The sequence below is a fragment of the Glandiceps talaboti genome, chromosome 20 (genome assembly GCF_964340395.1).
Source record: "Glandiceps talaboti chromosome 20, keGlaTala1.1, whole genome shotgun sequence".
Taxonomy (NCBI): domain Eukaryota; kingdom Metazoa; phylum Hemichordata; class Enteropneusta; family Spengelidae; genus Glandiceps; species Glandiceps talaboti.
In genome coordinates, this window is record NC_135568.1 from 11,806,959 (window position 1) to 11,827,993 (window position 21,035).

At 39.5% G+C, this 21,035-nt stretch overlaps 1 protein-coding gene across 1 annotated transcript in view; it reads left to right on the forward strand.

Annotated features, from left to right (window-relative positions):
* Positions 1 to 21,035, forward strand: part of LOC144450678 (titin-like) — a 450,019-nt gene that overhangs the window by 126,608 nt on the left and 302,376 nt on the right. The window contains exons 67-69 of the mRNA XM_078141331.1: positions 1,333 to 8,829; positions 9,034 to 17,007; positions 19,850 to 20,263. Of these exons, the coding sequence (XP_077997457.1) occupies positions 1,333 to 8,829; positions 9,034 to 17,007; positions 19,850 to 20,263 (15,885 nt within the window). The remainder of the gene's footprint in view (positions 1 to 1,332; positions 8,830 to 9,033; positions 17,008 to 19,849; positions 20,264 to 21,035) is intronic.

Here is a 21,035-nt window from a genome sequence, read left to right on the forward strand (position 1 = left end):
GGCCAACGTCGTATACCTTTCATATCAGGTTTAAAAGTGCAGTTTGCTTTAATTATTAGCCTAGTATGTGGTCGCTATAGATATAATCAGCATGTAAACAATGTTTCTAGTGCAAAGCAAGTGTCTTAAAACATCATGGAGAGCTCATTATGATCAATTGTGGCACTAGTACTATCATTACACTAATGAGGTACAGTGCTTCCAATCGAAGTATGAATGATGAAATACTGCAACATATTGATACATTGCTAACTTTGTCCTGGTGCATTGACATGGGTGTATCTATAGTAGTCACAACATTGCCAACACGATGGCAAAGTTGAATAACAGTTTATTTTGATAACTTCAACTCATGGCCATGCAATTATCCACTATTGCAAATAAATCCCTTCTATTGGATGACATCATCATGGCTAGAGATAGAGTGATGTCTAACAGCAACAAATCTCAGTAAGAGCCACCAAATTTGAAGTTTGTTATGATCCATGTTATCAGTAATGATACATACAAATACAGCAGTCCTTTGATCTAACCCTAATAAATTCTGTACAAAATCAACTTTGGTAATGTATCAACAAGTTGCATTGTTTATACTTTGATTTGAAACATTTTCTGTTTGTCAACTGGCAATATTGGACTCCAGAAGAAGGGAAATATACTAGGCTTATGAATAAATTAATAGAATTAGTTGCCATATTATATTTACACGAATGTGGTACATAGTGAAATCACTTGACAGGTTATAACGTTAGTATGCAAAGCTTGAAGCCAATACGAGGCTTTATATTTATCATCATACATATTCAGTAGTTATTTATAAAGGTTTCAATAGGGAACTTGCAATCCAGACCGAGCATGTTCAGATGCCAAGGACTGTGGGATTATCTGTGGTTATCATAATACCTATTCTGGAGCTACCGATAAAATAAACCTCCCACAAATGTCAGGGTGACTATGAATTGATTGTCTGTGGTTATAAATAATGTAACAATATTGTTTACAATACTGATTGATTAGCATTTATTATCCCATTTTCCATGATGCAACATTCAACATGGCGGGTTTGCAAGTTCCCTATTGCTCATATCAACAGATTTTTAAAAAAAGATTTACAAGCATCACAAATGCATACAGTTTTACATGCCTTAGATGTTTGTCATTGGCAGTGCTAGGAGTTACCCATACACTCTACACTTGTTGTTCATTGAAATCGATATCTAGATTATTCTGTATGTGTAATACTTGTCAACACATTGCTGAAATGTTAGATATTGTATTTGAAAATGCTGTTAAAGAGAACTGACTTATTTTTATTATCTTCATTAATTGCAGAAGAGAAACCTGTTGAGACCACCACCAAAACAATCACTATCAAAGAAGGAGATGAGGTGATGGAGATAACGAAAAAGGTCACAACTGTTACAACTACAACAATTGAAAAACAAGTGACTACAGAAACAGAAGTCCATGAGCAAGATGTTGGAACTACTGAGGTTGATCTTGGTCTTCCAAAGCAAGACATGTTGCAGACATTCATGGAGTCTTTACCTGTTGCAGAGGCTCCACAAGTTGAAGCTCCAGCTTGGGAAGCAGCTGAAGAAATTGCTCCAGTAGAGGTCAAGAAAGAAGAAGCCAAAAAGAAGGCTGATGTCACTGTGAAAGAGATTACGAAAAAGGAGCATGTACAACCTATTGAGCAAACTATAGTATTTGATGTTTCAACTGAAGTAGAAAAGGTTCCTATATTGCCCACAGAAGTACGTCTTCCTGAAGTCCATGAAAAGGAACAACCAGTTGCTCTGGAAGCACCAGGTGAGATAACTCCTTTGAAGGAAAAACCAGCAAAAGTTACTCCTCTTCCAGCAGAGCTGAAATTAGAATATACACCAGAGTTAGAGATTGTCTTACCAGTTGAAAGAGCTGAGCAAGTCCCAGCAGAGGAAAAAGAGGCAGCAAAAGTTGAACCATTTAAAGAAACCTCTCAACCAGTCAAAATGGAGGAGGCCATTCCATGGGAAAAACCAACTGAAATGGTTATCACTGCTCAAGATACCAAGGAAACTGCTGAAGAAGCCAGAACTGTGACAACAATAGAAGTCACTAGAAAGGAAGAAATCAGAGGGGTTGAAGAGGCTATAGAGATTGAAATCAAACCAGATGTCAAGGAAACAGTCGTAGTCAAATCCCAGAAAGAAACTGTCAAAATAATTAAAAAGGAGGAGATCATTCCAGTAGAAGAAGCAGTTGAGGTACAGATAAGTGTTGAACAGAAGGAAATGGCTGGTGTTCTGGAGGAGAAGAAAGTTATATCAGAAGTTATAGGAAAACAGGAACCTGTACAACTTGAAGAAATGGGTGATCTAAAACCTATGAAAGAAAAGCCTGAAAAAGTCTCACCTTTACCAGCTGAGCTGAGACTGGAGTATTCACCTGAACTAGAAATTGTTCTTGCTGAAGAAAAAACTGAAGAGGTCGTTAAAGATAGAGAAGAAGAAGTAAGAGTAAAGCCAAAACAAGAACCAAGTGTTCCTGTAAAACAAGAAGAGACAGTTCCTTGGGAAGAACCTTCAGAAATGGATGATCTTAAACCTATGAAAGAAAAGCCTGAAAAAGTCTCACCTTTACCAGCTGAGCTGAGACTGGAGTATTCACCTGAACTAGAAATTGTTCTTGCCGAAGAAAAAACTGAAGAGGTCGTTAAAGAGAGAGAAGAAGAAGTAAGAGTAAAGCCAAAACAAGAACCAAGTGTTCCTGTAAAACAAGAAGAGACAGTTCCTTGGGAAGAACCTTCAGAAATGGGTGATCTTAAACATATGAAAGAAAAGCCTGAAAAAGTATCACCTTTACCAGCTGAGCTGAGACTGGAGTATTCACCTGAACTAGAAATTGTTCTTGCCGAAGAAAAAACTGAAGAGGTCGTTACAGAGAGAGAAGAAGTAAGAGTAAAGCCAAAACAAGAACCAAGTGTTCCTGTAAAACAAGAAGAGACAGTTCCTTGGGAAGAACCTTCAGAGATTTTAGTCATTATTAAAGACAAAGAAGGGAAAATAGAAGAAACAAAAGTACCAAGAACAATCACAGTCACCAAGACAGAACAAGTCTTGCCAGTGGAGGAAGCTGTAGAGGTTACTATTAAATTGGATGAAATGGAAACAGCACCAACACTTCCAACTGAAAAGGTTCCAGCTGAAACTATTCAAAAGGAAGTAGCTGTGTCCTATGAAGCACCTGGCGAAGTTAAACCAGAAGAAAAAACACCTGAACAGCTTACAGCCATTCCTGCAGAGATAAAATTAGACTATATTCCAGAAAAACAAGAAATCGTTTCTGTTGAACACACTGAAGAAGTAGCCCCAGAAGAAAGGGACACAGTAAGCATAAAACCCGAAAGAGAAACAACTATCCCTCTGAAGCAGGAGGAAACTGTCCCATGGGAGAAATCTTCAGAGATTTTAGTCATTATCAAAGATAAAGAAGGAAATGTCGAAGAAACCAGAGTTCCAAGAACAATTACAGTCACAGGAACAGAACAAGTTTTACCGGTAGAAGAGGCTGTTGATGTTACAATAACATTAGACACAGAGACAGCACCTGCTGTTCCAACTGAGAAAGTACCAGCTGAAATTATCCAAAAGGAAGAAGCCGTACCTTATGAAACTCCAGGACAAGTCATACCTGATGAGCAACAACCTGAACAGTTGGTTCAACTACCAGCAGAATTAAAGATTGACTACACTCCTGAGAAGAAAGAAGTTATACCTGTTGAAGAAAGTGTCGATGTTGCTCCTGAAGACAGGGAAGAAGTACAGATAAAACCTGAAAGAGATGTTACAGTTCCAGTCAAAGGAGAAGAATCTGTACCATGGGAGGAACCCCAAGAGATTATTGTTATAATCAAAGACAAAGAAGGAAATGTGGAAGAATCCAGAGTTCCAAGAACTATCAAAGTCACAAGAACAGAAGAAGTTCTGCCTGTAGAAGAAGTTGTTGATGTTACAATAACATTAGACACAGAGACAGCACCTGCTGTTCCAACTGAGAAAGTACCAGCTGAAATTATCCAAAAGGAAGAAGCCTTACCTTATGAAACTCCAGGACAACTCACACCTGATGAGAAAGAACCTGAACATTTGGTTCAACTACCAGCAGAATTAAAGATTGACTACACTCCTGAGAAGAAAGAAGTTATACCTGTTGAAGAAAGTGTCGATGTTGCTCCTGAAGACAGGGAAGAAGTACAGATAAAACCTGAAAGAGATGTTACAGTTCCAATCAAAGGAGAAGAATCTGTACCATGGGAGGAACCCCAAGAGATTATTGTTATAATCAAAGACAAAGAAGGAAATGTGGAAGAATCCAGAGTTCCAAGAACTATCAAAGTCACAAGAACAGAAGAAGTTCTGCCTGTAGAAGAAGCTGTTGATGTTACAATAACATTAGATGAAACGGAGACAGCTCCTACTGTACCAACTGAGAAAGTACCAGCTGAAACAACGCAAAAGGAAGAAGCTTTGCCTTATGAAGCACCAGGACAAGTTACACCTGATGACAGAGAGCCAGTTCAGATTAAACCTGAGAGAGATGTGACTATTCCACTCAAACAGGAAGAGGCTGTTCCATGGGAAGGACCATCTGAAATCTTAGTCATTATAAAGGACAAGGAAGGAAATGTAGAAGAAACATTGATACCAAGAACGATAAAAGTAACCAAGAAAGAACAGGTCCTCCCTGTGGAAGAAGCTGTTGAAGTATCAATAAAAACAGATGAACTGGAAAAAGTTTCCACTTTACCAATAGAAAAAATACCGGCTGAAACTATTCAAAAAGAGGAACCTCTGCCATTAGAGGCACCTGGGGAAGTTTCACCTGATAGGAAATCACCCCAGCACCTAGAACCAACTTCTGAAGAAATTAAATTGGACTACACTCCTGAAAAACGGGAACTACTTGAAGTTGAACATGCTGATGAAGTTAAACCTGAAGAAAGGGACGTATGGCAAGTTGAAGAGACTAGGTTACCGAAAGGTTATACCGTCATAAGAACAGAAACTGTTGTTCCGCTCGAAGAAGCAATGAGACTTAAGGCAAAGCCATTAGAAAAGACAACAATTACTACAACTGCAACTAAGAAGATAACAACTGAAATAACTCAAAAGGAGGTACCAGTTACACTTGAAGCTCCTGGAAAAGTCGAGGAAGAAGTAAAACCTGCCCAAGTCAAACCTCTTCCAGCAGAAGTAAAACTCACATATACTCCAGAAACAGAAGCTGTCATTACTGTTGAACGAGCCATTTCTGTTGAAGCTGAAACCCTAAAAGAAGAGAGACCAAAGGAGTTGCCAGTATCACCAATTAAGGTACTAACCCAAGAGGAAGCACTGTCTTGGGAGAAACTGGGTTTTACTGAGCAAAAAGTTGTAGAGACATCAAAGGTAAAACCAAAACCACTGACACCCTTAGAACTTGCAGGGATGACCGAGGCACTGGCATTTGAACAGCCAGAAGAGGTGCCTGTCAAGAAACCAGAGGTAACAACAATGGTCCAAGTTGAGGAAATTGAGCTTGCACCTCAAAGGATAACAGCACAGGAAGAACCTGTGTCATGGGAAAAACTGACAGATGTGGAAGAAGCTCCTAAGGAAGTGAGTGAAGCAGTGCCAAAGGTAGAGGAAAGGAAGATGGAAGAAGCAAAGGAAGAAGTGAGAGAAACCAGGGCTATTACTGAAATTGTTATTCCTGAAAAGAAACCAGAACTGAAAAAACAGAAACCTCAGATTAAAACTCAGATATCAGAGGTTGAAGTTACGTTGGGCCAAACAACTACTTTGGAGTGTCAGGTCTCAGGTTATCCTAAACCTGACATTGAGTGGTTGAAAGAAGGAGAAACAATAACTGAAAAGAGGTATACCAGTGTACATGAATTAGATGGAACGTGTATGCTAATAATTTCACCAGTAACAGAAGATGATGATGCAGAGTTTGAATGTAGAGCAACAAGTGAAATAGGCACAGTTTCAACTTTGTTTGAAGTATTTGTTGAGAAAACTGTTGAAATGCCAAAGGAAAAGGAAACCCTGGAAAAAGTATCGGTGGTTCTGCCAACAACAGAAGTCAGTCATGAAGAAAGAGTTGACATAATTGAAGAGTCTGTTTCATTTGAAGTAACAGGTGAAGAAGTGGCTATAGTTGTTAAGAAGACAGTTGCACAAGAAGAATCCCTACCATGGGAAAAACTTGGTGTTACACCTGATGAGCTGGAAAAACCAAAGGTAGCAGACACACTTCAAACTGCCCCTCTTTCAATATCAGAATTGCAAGAGTCTTTAGCATGGGAAGAACCAGAAGAAACCAAAGTTGAAGCACCTAAACCTGAAAAACCAGTGACAGAAGAAATGCCAATCGTTGTTAAGAAGGCAGTTGCTCAAGAAGAATCCCTTCCCTGGGAAAAACTTGGAGTGACAGAAGATCAACTTGAAAAACCAGAGCTGGCCGAAACTCTTCAGACTGCCCCTTTGTCGATTTCTGAATTGCAAGAGTCTCTTGCATGGGAAGAACCAGAAGAAACCAAGATTGAAGCACCTAAACCAGAAAAACCAGTGTCTGAAGAAATGCCAATTGTTGTTAAGAAGGCAATTGCTCAAGAAGAACAAATGCCGTTTGAAAAATTGGGAATAACAGTTGAACTGTTAGAGAAACCAGAGCAAGTTGAACCACTTCGTATTGCTCCTCTGCCAGTATCTGAACAAGAATTGTCCCTTGAGTGGGAGGAACCAGAAGAGGTGCCTGTCAAGAAACCAGAGGTGACAACAATGGTCCAAGTTGAGGAAATTGAGCTTGCACCGCAAAGAATAACAGCACAAGAAGAACCTGTGTCATGGGAAAAACTGACAGATGTGGAAGAAGCTCCTAAGGAAGTGAGTGAAGCAGTGCCAAAGGTAGAGGAAAGGAAGCTGGAAGAGGCAAAGGAAGAAAAGAGAGAAACCAGGGCCATTACTGAAATTATTATTCCTGCAAAGAAACCAGAACTGAAAGAAGAAAAACCTCAGATTAAAACTCAGATATCAGAGGTTGAAGTTACATTGGGCAAAACAGCTACTTTGGAGTGTCAGGTCTCAGGCTATCCTAAACCTGATATTGAGTGGTTGAAAGAAGGAGAAACAATAACTGAAAAGAGGTATACCAGTGTACATGAATTAGATGGAACCTGTATGCTGATAATTTCACCAGTAACAGAAGATGATGATGCAGAGTTTGAATGTAGAGCAACAAGTGAAATAGGCACAGTTTCAACTTTCTTTGAAGTATTTGCTGAGAAAACTGTTGAAATGCCAAAGGAAAAGGAAATCCTGGAAAAAGTATCGGTGGTTCTGCCAACAACAGAAGTCAGTCATGAAGAAAAAGTTGACATAATTGAAGAGTCTGTTTCATTTGAGGTATTAGGTGAAGAAGTGGCTATAGTTGTTAAGAAGGCAGTTGCACAAGAAGAATCCCTACCATGGGAAAAACTTGGTGTTACACCTGATGAGCTGGAAAAACCAAAGGTAGCAGACACACTTCAAACTGCCCCTCTTTCAATATCAGAATTGCAAGAGTCTTTAGCATGGGAAGAACCAGAAGAAACCAAAGTTGAAGCACCTAAACCTGAAAAACCAGTGACAGAAGAAATGCCAATCGTTGTTAAGAAGGCAGTTGCTCAAGAAGAATCCCTTCCCTGGGAAAAACTTGGAGTGACAGAAGATCAACTTGAAAAACCAGAGCTGGCCGAAACTCTTCAGACTGCCCCTTTGTCGATTTCTGAATTGCAAGAGTCTCTTGCATGGGAAGAACCAGAAGAAACCAAGATTGAAGCACCTAAACCAGAAAAACCAGTGTCTGAAGAAATGCCAATTGTTGTTAAGAAGGCAATTGCTCAAGAAGAACAAATGCCATTTGAAAAATTGGGAATAACAGTTGAACTGTTAGAGAAACCAGAGCAAGTTGAACCACTTCGCACTGCTCCTCTGTCAATTTCTGAATTGCAAGAGTCTCTTGCATGGGAGGAACCAGAAGAAGCCAAGATTGAAGCACCTAAACCTGAAAAACCAGTGTCTGAAGAAATGCCAATTGTTGTTAAAAAGGCAATTGCTCAAGAACAACAAATGCCATTTGAAAAATTGGGAATAACAGTTGAACTGTTAGAGAAACCAGAACAAGTTGAACCACTTCGTATTGCTCCTCTGCCAGTATCTGAACAAGAATTGTCCCTTGAGTGGGAGGAACCAGAAGAGGTGCCTGTCAAGAAACCAGAGGTGACAACGATGGCTACAGTTGAGGAAATTGAAGTCAAACCTCAGAAGATTACAGAAAAGGAAGAAGCTGTGTCATGGGAAAAATTGACAGAAGTGGAAGAAACTCCTAAGAAAGTGAGTGAAGCAGTGCCAAAGGTAGAGGAAAGAAAGCTGGAAGAGGCAAAGGAAGAAGAGAGAGAAACCAGGGCTATTACTGAAATTGTTATTCCTGCAAAGAAACCTAAAGAACTTCATCTCGGAGAAATTAGTGTGGCATTTTCAAAACCAACATTTGTAAAGGAGCTAGATGATATTGAAGTCACAGAAGGTGAAGAGGCCAGGTTTGAGTGCAAGGTTGTTGGTGAACCAAGACCAGAAATTACATGGTTGAAAGATGGAGAAGAAATAACTGATACAAAAAAATATATATCAGTGTATGAGATGGACGGCACATGTGTCCTAGTTATACCTATTGTTGACAGAGATGATGAAACAGAATTTGAATGCAGAGCCAGGAATGTTGTTGATGATGTGTCTTCCTTTGCAGAACTGATCGTTAGAGGTAAGTCTCATAATGAAATTATTTCATCTCATATTATTTTTATTTACATATGAGTTTAATTTTGATATCTTTCAACTTGACCCTTTTTCTTTCCTGGTATTTCCATATTTATGTTTAGCTTGTCATATACATTTCTTCATTCCCTTGGATAATTTATATTTTCATGCATTTTCACTTTCCCTTACTCTCTCACTTTAACTATAGTTGAGACGGTTAGGGAAGAACATGTTGAAACGGTCACTACCACGACTATCACAGAAACCGTGGAAACTACCATTGATGAAGTTACACAAGAAACCACAATTTCTGAACTGTCAATTGAAATGCCGAAATCTGTAGAGGCTAAGCCCTGTAAACCTGTCATAAAAACTGAATTAACTGATATTGATGTTAATGTTGGTGAAAAAACCATTTTGGAATGCTATGTTACTGGTATTCCAAGACCTACAGTTACTTGGTTAAAAGAAGGTGAACCATTGACTGATGAAAAATATATAAGTACTTATGAATTAGATGGCAGGTGTCTTCTTGTGATTTCAAATGTTACTGAAGACGATGATGCAGAATTTGAACTTAGAGCTGAAAATGAACTAGGTTCTGTGTCCACATTTTGTGAAATATTTGTACAGAAAATTGTTGAAATTCCAGAAAAGGAAGAACCCAAAGAAAAAGACACCGTTAGAGAGGAAGTTGAGATAAAAGTAGAACAGATAAGTGAAGTTAAAGAGTCAGTTGAAATTCATCTGGCTCCAAAACAACTTGAGAGAACACAGATAATTATAGACGAGACAAGAGAAAGGGAGGTAGAGGTAATGATAGAAATACAGGAAGAGAAATCTGAACCACAAAAACAAAAACCTTGTATAACAGCAGTGTCTCATTCACTTGAAGTCGATGAAGGGGAGGTTACCACTTTGGAGTGTAAGGTTTCAGGCTATCCTAAACCTGATATTGAGTGGTTGAAAGAAGGGGAAGTAATCACTGAAAAGAAGTATACCAGTGTCTGCGAATTGGACGGAACATGTATGCTGATAATATCACCAGTAACAGAAGATGATGATGCAGAGTTTGAATGTAAAGCAACCAATGAATTAGGGACTGTGTCAGCTATCTTTGAAGTATTTGTTGAGAAAACTGTTGAAATGCCAAAAGAAGAAGAGACATTGAAAACAGTGACAATGGTTATACCTGCAAGGGAAGCCACTCCTGATTTTGAAGGAGTTGAAGTCATTGTAGAATCTGTGTCTTCACTAAAGTTACCAACTCAGGAAGAGGAGATGCCATGGGAAAAACTTGGTGTTACTCCTGATGAGATGGGAAAACCAAAAGTAGCTGAAACACTTCAAACTGCCCCTCTTTCAGTATCAGAATTACAAGAGTCATTAGCATGGGAAGAACCAGAAGAAACCAAGGTTGAAGCACCTAAACCTGAAAAACCAGTGACAGAAGAAATGCCAATCGTTGTTAAGAAGGCAGTTGCTCAAGAAGAATCGCTACCATGGGAAAAACTTGGGGTTACAGAAGATCAGCTTGAAAAACCAGAGCTGGCTGAAACTCTTCAGACTACTCCTCTTTCAATATCAGAGTTGCAAGAGTCTCTTGCATGGGAGGAACCAGAAGAAGCCAAGATTGAAGCATCTAAACCAGAAAAACCAGTGTCTGAAGAAATGCCAATTGTTGTTAAAAAGGCAATTGCTCAAGAAGAACAAATACCATTTGAAAAATTGGGAATTACAGTTGAACTGTTAGAGAAACCAGAGCAAGTTGAACCACTTCGCACTGCTCCTCTGTCGATTTCTGAATTGCAAGAGTCTCTTGCATGGGAGGAACCAGAAGAAACCAAGATTGAAGCACCTAAACCTGAAAAACCAGTGTCTGAAGAAATGCCAATTGTTGTTAAAAAGGCAGTTGCTCAAGAAGAACAAATGCCCTTTGAAAAATTGGGAATAACAGTTGAACTGTTAGAGAAACCAGAACAAGTTGAACCACTTCGCACTGCTCCTCTGCCAGTGTCTGAACAAGAATTGTCCCTTGAGTGGGAGGAACCAGAAGAGGTGCCTACTGAGAAACCAGAGGTGACAATGATGGCTAAAGTTGAGGAAATTGAAGTTAAACCTCAGAAGATTACAGAAAAGGAAGAAGCTGTGTCATGGGAAAAATTGACAGAAGTGGAAGAAGCTCCTAAGGAAGTGAGTGAAGCAGTGCCAAAGGTAGAGGAAAGGAAGATGGAAGAAGCAAAGGAAGAAGTGAGAGAAACCAGGGCTATTACTGAAATTGTTATTCCTGAAAAGAAACCAGAACTGAAAGAAGAAAAACCTCAGATTAAAACTCAGATATCAGAAGTTGAAGTTACGTTGGGCAAAACAGCTACTTTGGAGTGTCAGGTCTCAGGCTATCCTAAACCTGACATTGAGTGGTTGAAAGAAGGAGAAACAATAACTGAAAAGAGGTATACCAGTGTACATGAATTAGATGGAACGTGTATGTTGATAATTTCACCAGTAACAGAAGATGATGATGCAGAGTTTGAATGTAAAGCAACAAGTGAAATAGGCACAGTTTCAACTTTCTTTGAAGTATTTGTTGAGAAAACTGTTGAAATGCCAAAGGAAGAAGAGCCATTGAAAACAGTGACAATGGTTATACCTGCAACTGAAGCCACTCCTGATTTTGAAGGAGTAGAAGTCATTGTAGAATCTGTGTCTTCACTAAAGTTACCAACTCAGGAAGAGGAAATGCCATGGGAAAAACTTGGTGTTACTCCTGATGAGATGGAAAAACCAAAAATAGCTGAAACACTTCAAACTGCCCCTCTATCAATATCAGAATTGCAAGAGTCCCTTGCATGGGAAGAGCCAGAAGAAACCAAAGTTGAAGCACCTAAACCCGAAAAGCCTGTGTCTGAAGAAATGCCAATCGTTGTTAAGAAGGCAGTTGCTCAAGAAGAATCCCTACCATGGGAAAAACTTGGGGTTACAGTGGATCAAATCGATAAGCCAGAGCTGGCTGAAACTCTTCAAACAGCCCCATTGTCAATATCTGAATTGCAAGAGTCCTTGGCATGGGAAGAACCAGAAGAAGCCAAGGTTGAAGGACCTAAACCTGAAAAACCAGTGTCTGAAGAAATGCCAATCGTTGTTAAGAAGGCAGTTGCTCAAGAAGAATCGCTACCATGGGAAAAACTTGGAGTGACAGAGGATCAGCTTGAAAAGCCAGAGCAGGCAAAAACACTTCAAACTAGCCCTCTCTCAATATCTGAACTGGAAGAGTCCCTTGCATGGGAAGAACCAGAAGAAGCTAAGGTTGAAGCACCAAAGCCAGAGAAACCTGTGTCTGAAGAAATGCCAATTGTTGTTAAGAAGGCAGTTGCTCAAGAAGAATCGCTACCATGGGAAAAACTAGGGGTTACAGAAGATCAGCCTAAAAAACCAGAGCTGGCTGAAACACTTCAGACAACCCCTCTTTCAATATCTGAATTGCAAGAGTCCTTGGCATGGGAAGAACCAGAAGAAGCCAATGTTGAAGCACCTAAACCTGAGAAACCTGTGTCTGAAGAAATGCCAATTGTTGTTAAGAAGGCAATTGCTCAAGAAGAACAAATGCCGTTTGAAAAATTGGGAATAACAGTTGAACTGTTAGAGAAACCAGAGCAAGTTGAACCACTTCGCACTGCTCCTCTGCCAGTATCTGAACAAGAGTTGTCCCTTGAGTGGGAGGAACCAGAAGAGGTGCCTGTTGAGAAACCAGAGGTGACAATGATGGCTAAAGTTGAGGAAATTGAAGTCAAACCTCAGAAGATTACAGAAAAGGAAGAAGCTGTGTCATGGGAAAAATTGACAGAAGTGGAAGAAGCTCCTAAGGAAGTGAGTGAAGCAGTGCCAAAGGTAGAGGAAAGGAAGATGGAGGAAGCAAAGGAAGAAGTGAGAGAAACAAGGGCTATAACTGAAATTGTAATTCCTGAAAAGAAACCTCAAATAGGTAAGGTTGAAATTGAGCTCCAAAAAGAAAAACCACAGATAATTAACAAGGCTAATGAGCTTGAAGTTATAGTAGGTGGAATAGCCACTCTAGAATGTCAGGTCTCAGGCTATCCTGAACCTGACATTCAGTGGTTGAAAGAAGGAGAAACTATAACTAAAAAGAGGTATACCAGCATACATGAATTAGATGGAACGTGTATGCTGATAATTTCACCAGTAACAGAAGATGATGATGCAGAGTTTGAATGTAAAGCAACAAATGAAATAGGCACAGTTTCAACTTTCTTTGAAGTATTTGTCGAGAAAACTGTTGAAATGCCAAAAGAAGAAGAGACATTGAAAACAGTGACAATGGTTATACCTGCAAGTGAAGCCACTCCTGATTTTGAAGGAGTTGAAGTCATTGTAGAATCTGTGTCTTCACTAAAGTTACCAACTCAGGAAGAGGAAATGCCGTGGGAAAAACTTGGTGTTACTCCTGATGAGATGGAAAAACCAAAAGTAGCTGAAACACTTCAAACTGCCCCTCTTTCAGTATCAGAATTACAAGAGTCATTAGCATGGGAGGAACCAGAAGAAACCAAGGTTGAAGCACCTAAACCTGAAAAACCAGTGACAGAAGAAATGCCAATCGTTGTTAAGAAGGCAGTTGCTCAAGAAGAATCGCTACCATGGGAAAAACTTGGGGTTACAGAAGATCAGCTTGAAAAACCAGAGCTTGCTGAAACTCTTCAGACTACTCCTCTTTCAATATCAGAGTTGCAAGAGTCTCTTGCATGGGAGGAACCAGAAGAAGCCAAGATTGAAGCATCTAAACCAGAAAAATCAGTGTCTGAAGAAATGCCAATTGTTGTTAAAAAGGCAATTGCTCAAGAAGAACAAATACCATTTGAAAAATTGGGAATTACAGTTGAACTGTTAGAGAAACCAGAGCAAGTTGAACCACTTCGCACTGCTCCTCTGTCGATTTCTGAATTGCAAGAGTCTCTTGCATGGGAGGAACCAGAAGAAACCAAGATTGAAGCACCTAAACCTGAAAAACCAGTGTCTGAAGAAATGCCAATTGTTGTTAAAAAGGCAGTTGCTCAAGAAGAACAAATGCCATTTGAAAAATTGGGAATAACAGTTGAACTGTTAGAGAAACCAGAACAAGTTGAACCACTTCGCACTGCTCCTCTGCCAGTGTCTGAACAAGAATTGTCCCTTGAGTGGGAGGAACCAGAAGAGGTGCCTACTGAGAAACCAGAGGTGACAATGATGGCTAAAGTTGAGGAAATTGAAGTTAAACCTCAGAAGATTACAGAAAAGGAAGAAGCTGTGTCATGGGAAAAATTGACAGAAGTGGAAGAAGCTCCTAAGGAAGTGAGTGAAGCAGTGCCAAAGGTAGAGGAAAGGAAGATGGAAGAAGCAAAGGAAGAAGTGAGAGAAACTAGGGCTATTACTGAAATTGTTATTCCTGAAAAGAAACCAGAACTGGAAAAAGAAAAACCTCAGATTAAAACTCAGATATCAGAGGTTGAAGTTACATTGGGCCAAACAGCTACTTTGGAGTGTCAGGTCTCAGGCTATCCTAAACCTGACATTGAGTGGTTGAAAGAAGGAGAAACAATAACTGAAAAGAGGTATACCAGTGTACATGAATTAGATGGAATGTGTATGTTGATAATTTCACCAGTAACAGAAGATGATGATGCAGAGTTTGAATGTAAAGCAACAAGTGAAATAGGCACAGTTTCAACTTTCTTTGAAGTATTTGTTGAGAAAACTGTTGAAATGCCAAAAGAAGAAGAGACATTGAAAACAGTGACAATGGTTATACCTGCAAGTGAAGCCACTCCTGATTTTGAAGGAGTTGAAGTCATTGTAGAATCTGTGTCTTCACTAAAGTTACCAACTCAGGAAGAGGAGATGCCATGGGAAAAACTTGGTGTTACTCCTGATGAGATGGAAAAACCAAAAGTAGCTGAAACACTTCAAACTGCCCCTCTATCAATATCAGAATTAGAAGAGTCCCTTGCATGGGAAGAACCAGAAGAAACCAAGGTTGAAGCACCTAAACCAGAAAAGCCTGTGTCTGAAGAAATGCCAATCGTTGTTAAGAAGGCAGTTGCTCAAGAAGAATCGCTACCATGGGAAAAACTTGGAGTGACAGAGGATCAGCTTGAAAAGCCAGAGAAGGCAAAAACACTTCAAACTAGCCCTCTCTCAATATCTGAACTGGAAGAGTCCCTTGCATGGGAAGAACCAGAAGAAGCCAAGGTTGAAGCACGTAAACCTGAGAAACCCGTGTCCGAAGAAATGCCAATTGTTGTTAAGAAGGCAGTTGCCCAAGAAGAACTCATGCCATTTGAAAAATTGGGAATAACAGTTGAACTGTTAGAGAAGCCAGAGCAAGTTGAACCACTTCGCATTGCTCCTCTGCCAATATCTGAACAAGAATTGTCCCTTGAGTGGGAGGAACCAGAAGAGGTGCCTACTGAGAAACAAGAGGTGACAATGATGGCTAAAGTTGAGGAAACTGAAGTCAAACCTCAGAGGATTACAGAAAAGGAAGAAGCTGTGTCATGGGAAAAATTGACAGAAGTGGAAGAAGCTCCTAAGAAAGTGAGTGAAGCAGTGCCAAAGGTAGAGGAAAGGAAGATGGAAGAGGCAAAGGAAGAAGTGAGAGAAACAAGGGCTATAACTGAAATTGTTATTCCTGAAAAGAAACCTCAAATAGGTAAGGTTGAAATTGAGCTCCAAAAAGAAAAACCACAGATAACTAACAAGGCTAATGAGCTTGAAGTTATGGTAGGTAAAATAGCCACTCTAGAATGTCAGGTCTCAGGCTATCCTGAACCTGACATTGAGTGGTTGAAAGAAGGAGAAACTATAACTAAAAAGAGGTATACCAGTGTACATGAATTAGATGGAACGTGTATGCTGATAATTTCACCAGTAACAGAAGATGATGACGCAGAGTTTGAATGTAGAGCAACAAATGAAATGGGCACAGTTTCAACTTTCTTTGAAGTATTTGTTGAGAAAACTGTTGAAATGCTAAAAGAAGAAGAGACATTGAAAACAGTGACAATGGTTATACCTGCAAGTGAAGCCACTCCTGATTTTGAAGGAGTTGAAGTCATTGTAGAATCTGTGTCTTCACTAAAGTTACCAACTCAGGAAGAGGAAATGCCATGGGAAAAACTTGGTGTTACTCCTGATGAGATGGAAAAACCAAAAATAGCTGAAACACTTCAAACTGCCCCTCTATCAATATCAGAATTGCAAGAGTCCCTTGCATGGGAAGAACCAGAAGCAACCAAAGTTGAAGCACTTAAACCAGAAAAGCCTGTGTCTGAAGAAATGCCAATCGTTGTTAAGAAGGCAGTTGCTCAAGAAGAATCCCTTCCCTGGGAAAAACTTGGAGTGACAGAGGATCTACTCGAAAAGCCAGAGGTGGCTGAAACTCTTCAGACTGCCCCATTGTCAATATCTGAATTGCAAGAGTCCTTGGCATGGGAAGAACCAGAAGAAGCCAAGGTTGAAGTACCTAAACCTGAGAAACCTGTGTCTGAAGAAATGCCAATCGTTGTTAAGAAGGCAATTGCTCAAGAAGAATCACTACCATGGGAAAAACTTGGGGTTACAGAGGATCAACTCGAAAAGCCAGAGCTGGCCGAAACTCTTCAGACTGCCCCTTTGTCAATATCTGAATTGCAAGAGTCTCTTGCATGGGAGGAACCAGAAGAAACCAAGATTGAAGCACCTAAACCTGAAAAACCAGTGTCTGAAGAAATGCCAATTTTTGTTAAAAAGGCAGTTGCTCAAGAAGAACAAATGCCATTTGAAAAATTGGGAATAACAGTTGAACTGTTAGAGAAACCAGAACAAGTTGAACCACTTCGCACTGCTCCTCTGCCAGTGTCTGAACAAGAATTGTCCCTTGAGTGGGAGGAACCAGAAGAGGTGCCTACTGAGAAACCAGAGGTGACAATGATGGCTAAAGTTGAGGAAATTGAAGTTAAACCTCAGAAGATTACAGAAAAGGAAGAAGCTGTGTCATGGGAAAAACTGACAGAAGTGGAAGAAGCTCCTAAGGAAGTGAGTGAAGCAGTGCCAAAGGTAGAGGAAAGGAAGATGGAAGAAGCAAAGGAAGACGTGAGAGAAACCAGGGCTATTACTGAAATTGTTATTCCTGAAAAGAAACCTCAAATAGGTAAGGTTGAAATTGAGCTCCAAAAAGAAAAGCCACAGATAATTAACAAGGCTAATGAGCTTGAAGTTATAGTAGGTAAAATAGCCACTCTAGAATGTCAGGTCTCAGGCTATCCTGAACCTGACATTGAGTGGTTGAAAGAAGGAGAAACAATAACTGAAAAGAGGTATACCAGCATACATGAATTAGATGGAACGTGTATGCTGATAATTTCACCAGTAACAGAAGATGATGATGCAGAGTTTGAATGTAAAGCAACAAATGAAATAGGCACCGTTTCAACTTTCTTTGAAGTATTTGTTGAGAAAACAGTTGAAATGCCAAAGGAAGAAGAGACATTGAAAACAGTGACAATGGTTATACCTGCAACTGAAGCCACTCCTGATTTTGAAGGAGTTGAAGTCATTGTAGAATCTGTGTCTTCACTAAAGTTACCAACTCAGGAAGAGGAAATGCCATGGGAAAAACTTGGTGTTACTCCTGATGAGATGGAAAAACCAAAAGTAGCTGAAACACTTCAAACTGCCCCTCTTTCAGTGTCAGAATTAGAAGAGTCCCTTGCATGGGAAAAACCAGAAGAAGCCAAGGTTGAAGCACCAAAAGCTGAAAAACCAGTTTCTGAAGAAATTCCAATAGTTGTTAAGAAGGCAGTTGCTCAAGAAGAATCTCTACCATGGGAAAAACTTGGGGTTACAGAAGATCAACTTGAAAAATCAGAGCTGGCTGAAACTCTTCATGCAACACCTCTCTCAATATCTGAATTGCAAGAGTCCTTGGCATGGGAAGAACCAGAAGAAGCCAAGGTTGAAGTACCTAAGCCTGAGAAACCAGTGTCCGAAGAAATGCAAATTGTTGTTAAGAAGGCAATTGCTCAAGAAGAACTTATGCCATTAGAAAAATTGGGAATAACAGTTGAACTGTTAGAGAAACCGAAACAAGTTGAACCACTTCGCACTGCTCCTCTGCCAGTGTCTGAACAAGAATTGTCACTTGAGTGGGAGGAACCAGAAGAGGTGCCTGTTGAGAGACCAGAGGTGACAATGATGGCTAAAGTTGAGGAAATTGAAGTCAAACCTCAGAAGATTATAGAAAAGCAAGAAGCTGTGCAGTGGGAGAAAGTAAAGGATGCCGTAGAAGTGAGACCAATTCTTGAAGAAAAGGAGACTGAAGAAGTTGATGTAGCTCCTCTGAAAGCAACCGCAACTGAGGAACAAGTCCCATGGGAAAGATTGGGAGATACTACAGAGGAGGATAGGAAAGAAGAAAAAATTAAGGAAGTACCTGCAAGCCTACAGGTGCCAGCAGCAGCTGAAGAAGTTGTTCCTTGGGAGGAATCTGTTGACGTTTCTCCAGATACATTAGAAACAGAAAAAATACAAGTCATTAAAGATGTTGAGGTAGCTAAACAAAAGGTAACTGAAAAAGAGGAACCTATCTCATGGGAGAAACTTACAGAGGTTCCAAGGGAAATACCAGAAATTAGTAATGTAGCTGACATAACAGAGGTCTCTTTTGTTTCTGAAACTCCTAAAGAGGAGGAACAGAAGGAAATTAGGGAGGTTACAGAACTCATACTTCCAGGGAAAAAGCCTGTTGAACAGAATTTAGGGCAAATAACAGTTACAATACCTAAAGAGCCATCACCTGAAGTTTCTGAGATCATGATATTCAAGGAAGAACCAAAAGGCCGTGCAGAATATCAAATGGAAGTGACGGAAGAATCAACAAGTATGGAATTTATTCTACCTGTGGAGAAACCACATGTAACTGAGACGGATGAAGGTTGGACACCTTCTGTACATGAACTATATTATGGCTGCATAAAGCATATTGTCGAGCAATACACATGGAGGCTGAATGCATGACATATACAATACAGCATGTGAAGCTGGTCTGGACAGCTAGTTGACATGAGTTATTGTGTATGTCCGGAGTGATAACACAGAACAAACAAAACAGTGTATTAGCGTGATGCATCACAGAAAACGGTATCATGGAAAGGAATGAACAAACTTGTGTCAGCATGACATGCATGTACAGAATTACTCTGTGCATGGTGGTAGAAGTGTGTGGGTTTTTGTTAAGATAATTATGATTCTCAAAATATGAAATGTAAATGATATGTTTTTGTAGATGTCTTTGCAAGACTGTCAGTTATTATTAAAGCATTGACATATATGTCTTGCATATCATTTTGCATCCCTTCTTACTTGGTATCATCATGCATTCATTCATTGTTTTCATTCATTCATTTGTTCATTCATTATTCATTCATTTATGCCTTGTTTGCATCTACCTCATCTCATAACTTGCCTGTCTATTTGCATCCTCTCTGTTTATCTTTATGCATCCGTGTCAACTTTTTATGTGCCTGCTAGTCTTCCATTGTAGGGCATTTGATGTATCATTGAGGCTTCAAATCATACAGTCGTTAGTAATACCAACGTACTACAAGATTGATACACAAAATAAAAGAAAGTCAATGTGATGCAAGTTTCTGTGATAATGCTTTTTGAAACGCCCTTTTTAATTTGAAGTTTGACTCTCATTATGTCTGAATATTGAGCTCATCTTTCAGTATATACAACTGGATAGTTGACTTTCTCCATCAGATCAATGGTTACTAGTGACTCATAAGCTCATAAGTTTATGTATCTTTATCAGGAGCTGTTTTTTTCAATTGAAATTGTGTCAGGCCTATGGGATCACTGATTGTGAAGTGAAATTTAGGTGAATTTTAAGCCTCAAGATTACAGCATAATGCTACAAAATGTGTTCTGTCAGACCTTGGTTTGACAAAAGTGTAAGAAAGGGTACTGATTATGTTATGGTCTCTCTATAGTTGCTGTAATAAAAGAGCCTGATGTCACAGAGGAGGTAACAGTAACGAGAACAGTCACTGAAACAGTTGAGTTTGCAGTCGAAACAGCTGCTGAACAGATGACCAGAGAAATCATACTGGAAGCTGTTCACACTGCAGGACCTAAATTTGTATCAGAATTAGATGATATTGAAGTGTACAGAGGTGAGGTTGTAACACTAGAATGCCAAGTTTCAGGTGTTCCACAACCTGAAGTCACATGGCTCAAAGATGGTGAGCCAGTTGATGAACCCAAATATGTATCCAGTTATGAAACTGATGGCAGGTGCACTTTGGTGATAACCGATGTCCAGAGTGATGATGAAACAGAGTTTGAGTGTCTAGCAGTCAATCCTGCTGGCAAAGCGACCACTTTTGCTGAGATTATCCTGAAAGGTTGGATCAACATGCTTTCTTTGTTTCATGCCCAGTGGTTAACACTTTGTGGGTTGGCATGAGATAACAACTTTGTCCAGTGATTACCAACCTATTTTAACACTTAGTGGATTGGCATGAAAACTTCACTGACAATTAGCCCAGTGATTAACCAACCTGGTAACAATTTCTGGGTTGGCATGGCATAACTACGGATATAAGAGCATGAATATGTATTTGTATGTTGTGCATAACTGCACTGTAGAAACCAAACATTCCATGGAAAACATCAAATTAGACATAAAAGTCTTGGTGATTTGCATGAACGTTTAAGAACATAATTCATGTAGATGTCGTAATGCATGAATTTGAGAATAACAAACCATCATCTGAACATGTATAGTATATAATTTTAAGCAAGATGATGGACTATTTAATGCATTATGTATGGATTTTGTGTATGTTTTTTGCCTGGTTGATGATGGAGTTTAAGTGTCTAATGCATTCTGTATGAATTTTGTGTTACATGTATGACTTTGCCTGGTGGTGAGCATCATTGAAAACACTGTATAGAAATTAGAATATGATATGTATGCCAGTATTTGATTGCCTAACAAGATTTCATTATTATATGTTTGTGTGTGTCTTGACATAATGGTGTGTCACTTGTATTTGATGTATTTGATGAAGTGCAACAATGTCTTTGTAATCCATTCTTTATTTTGGCATGTTGATGTGTATGTTCTAACAAAGTGTTGATGTCTGTGTTGAAATTGTTTATAATTCGCTTGTA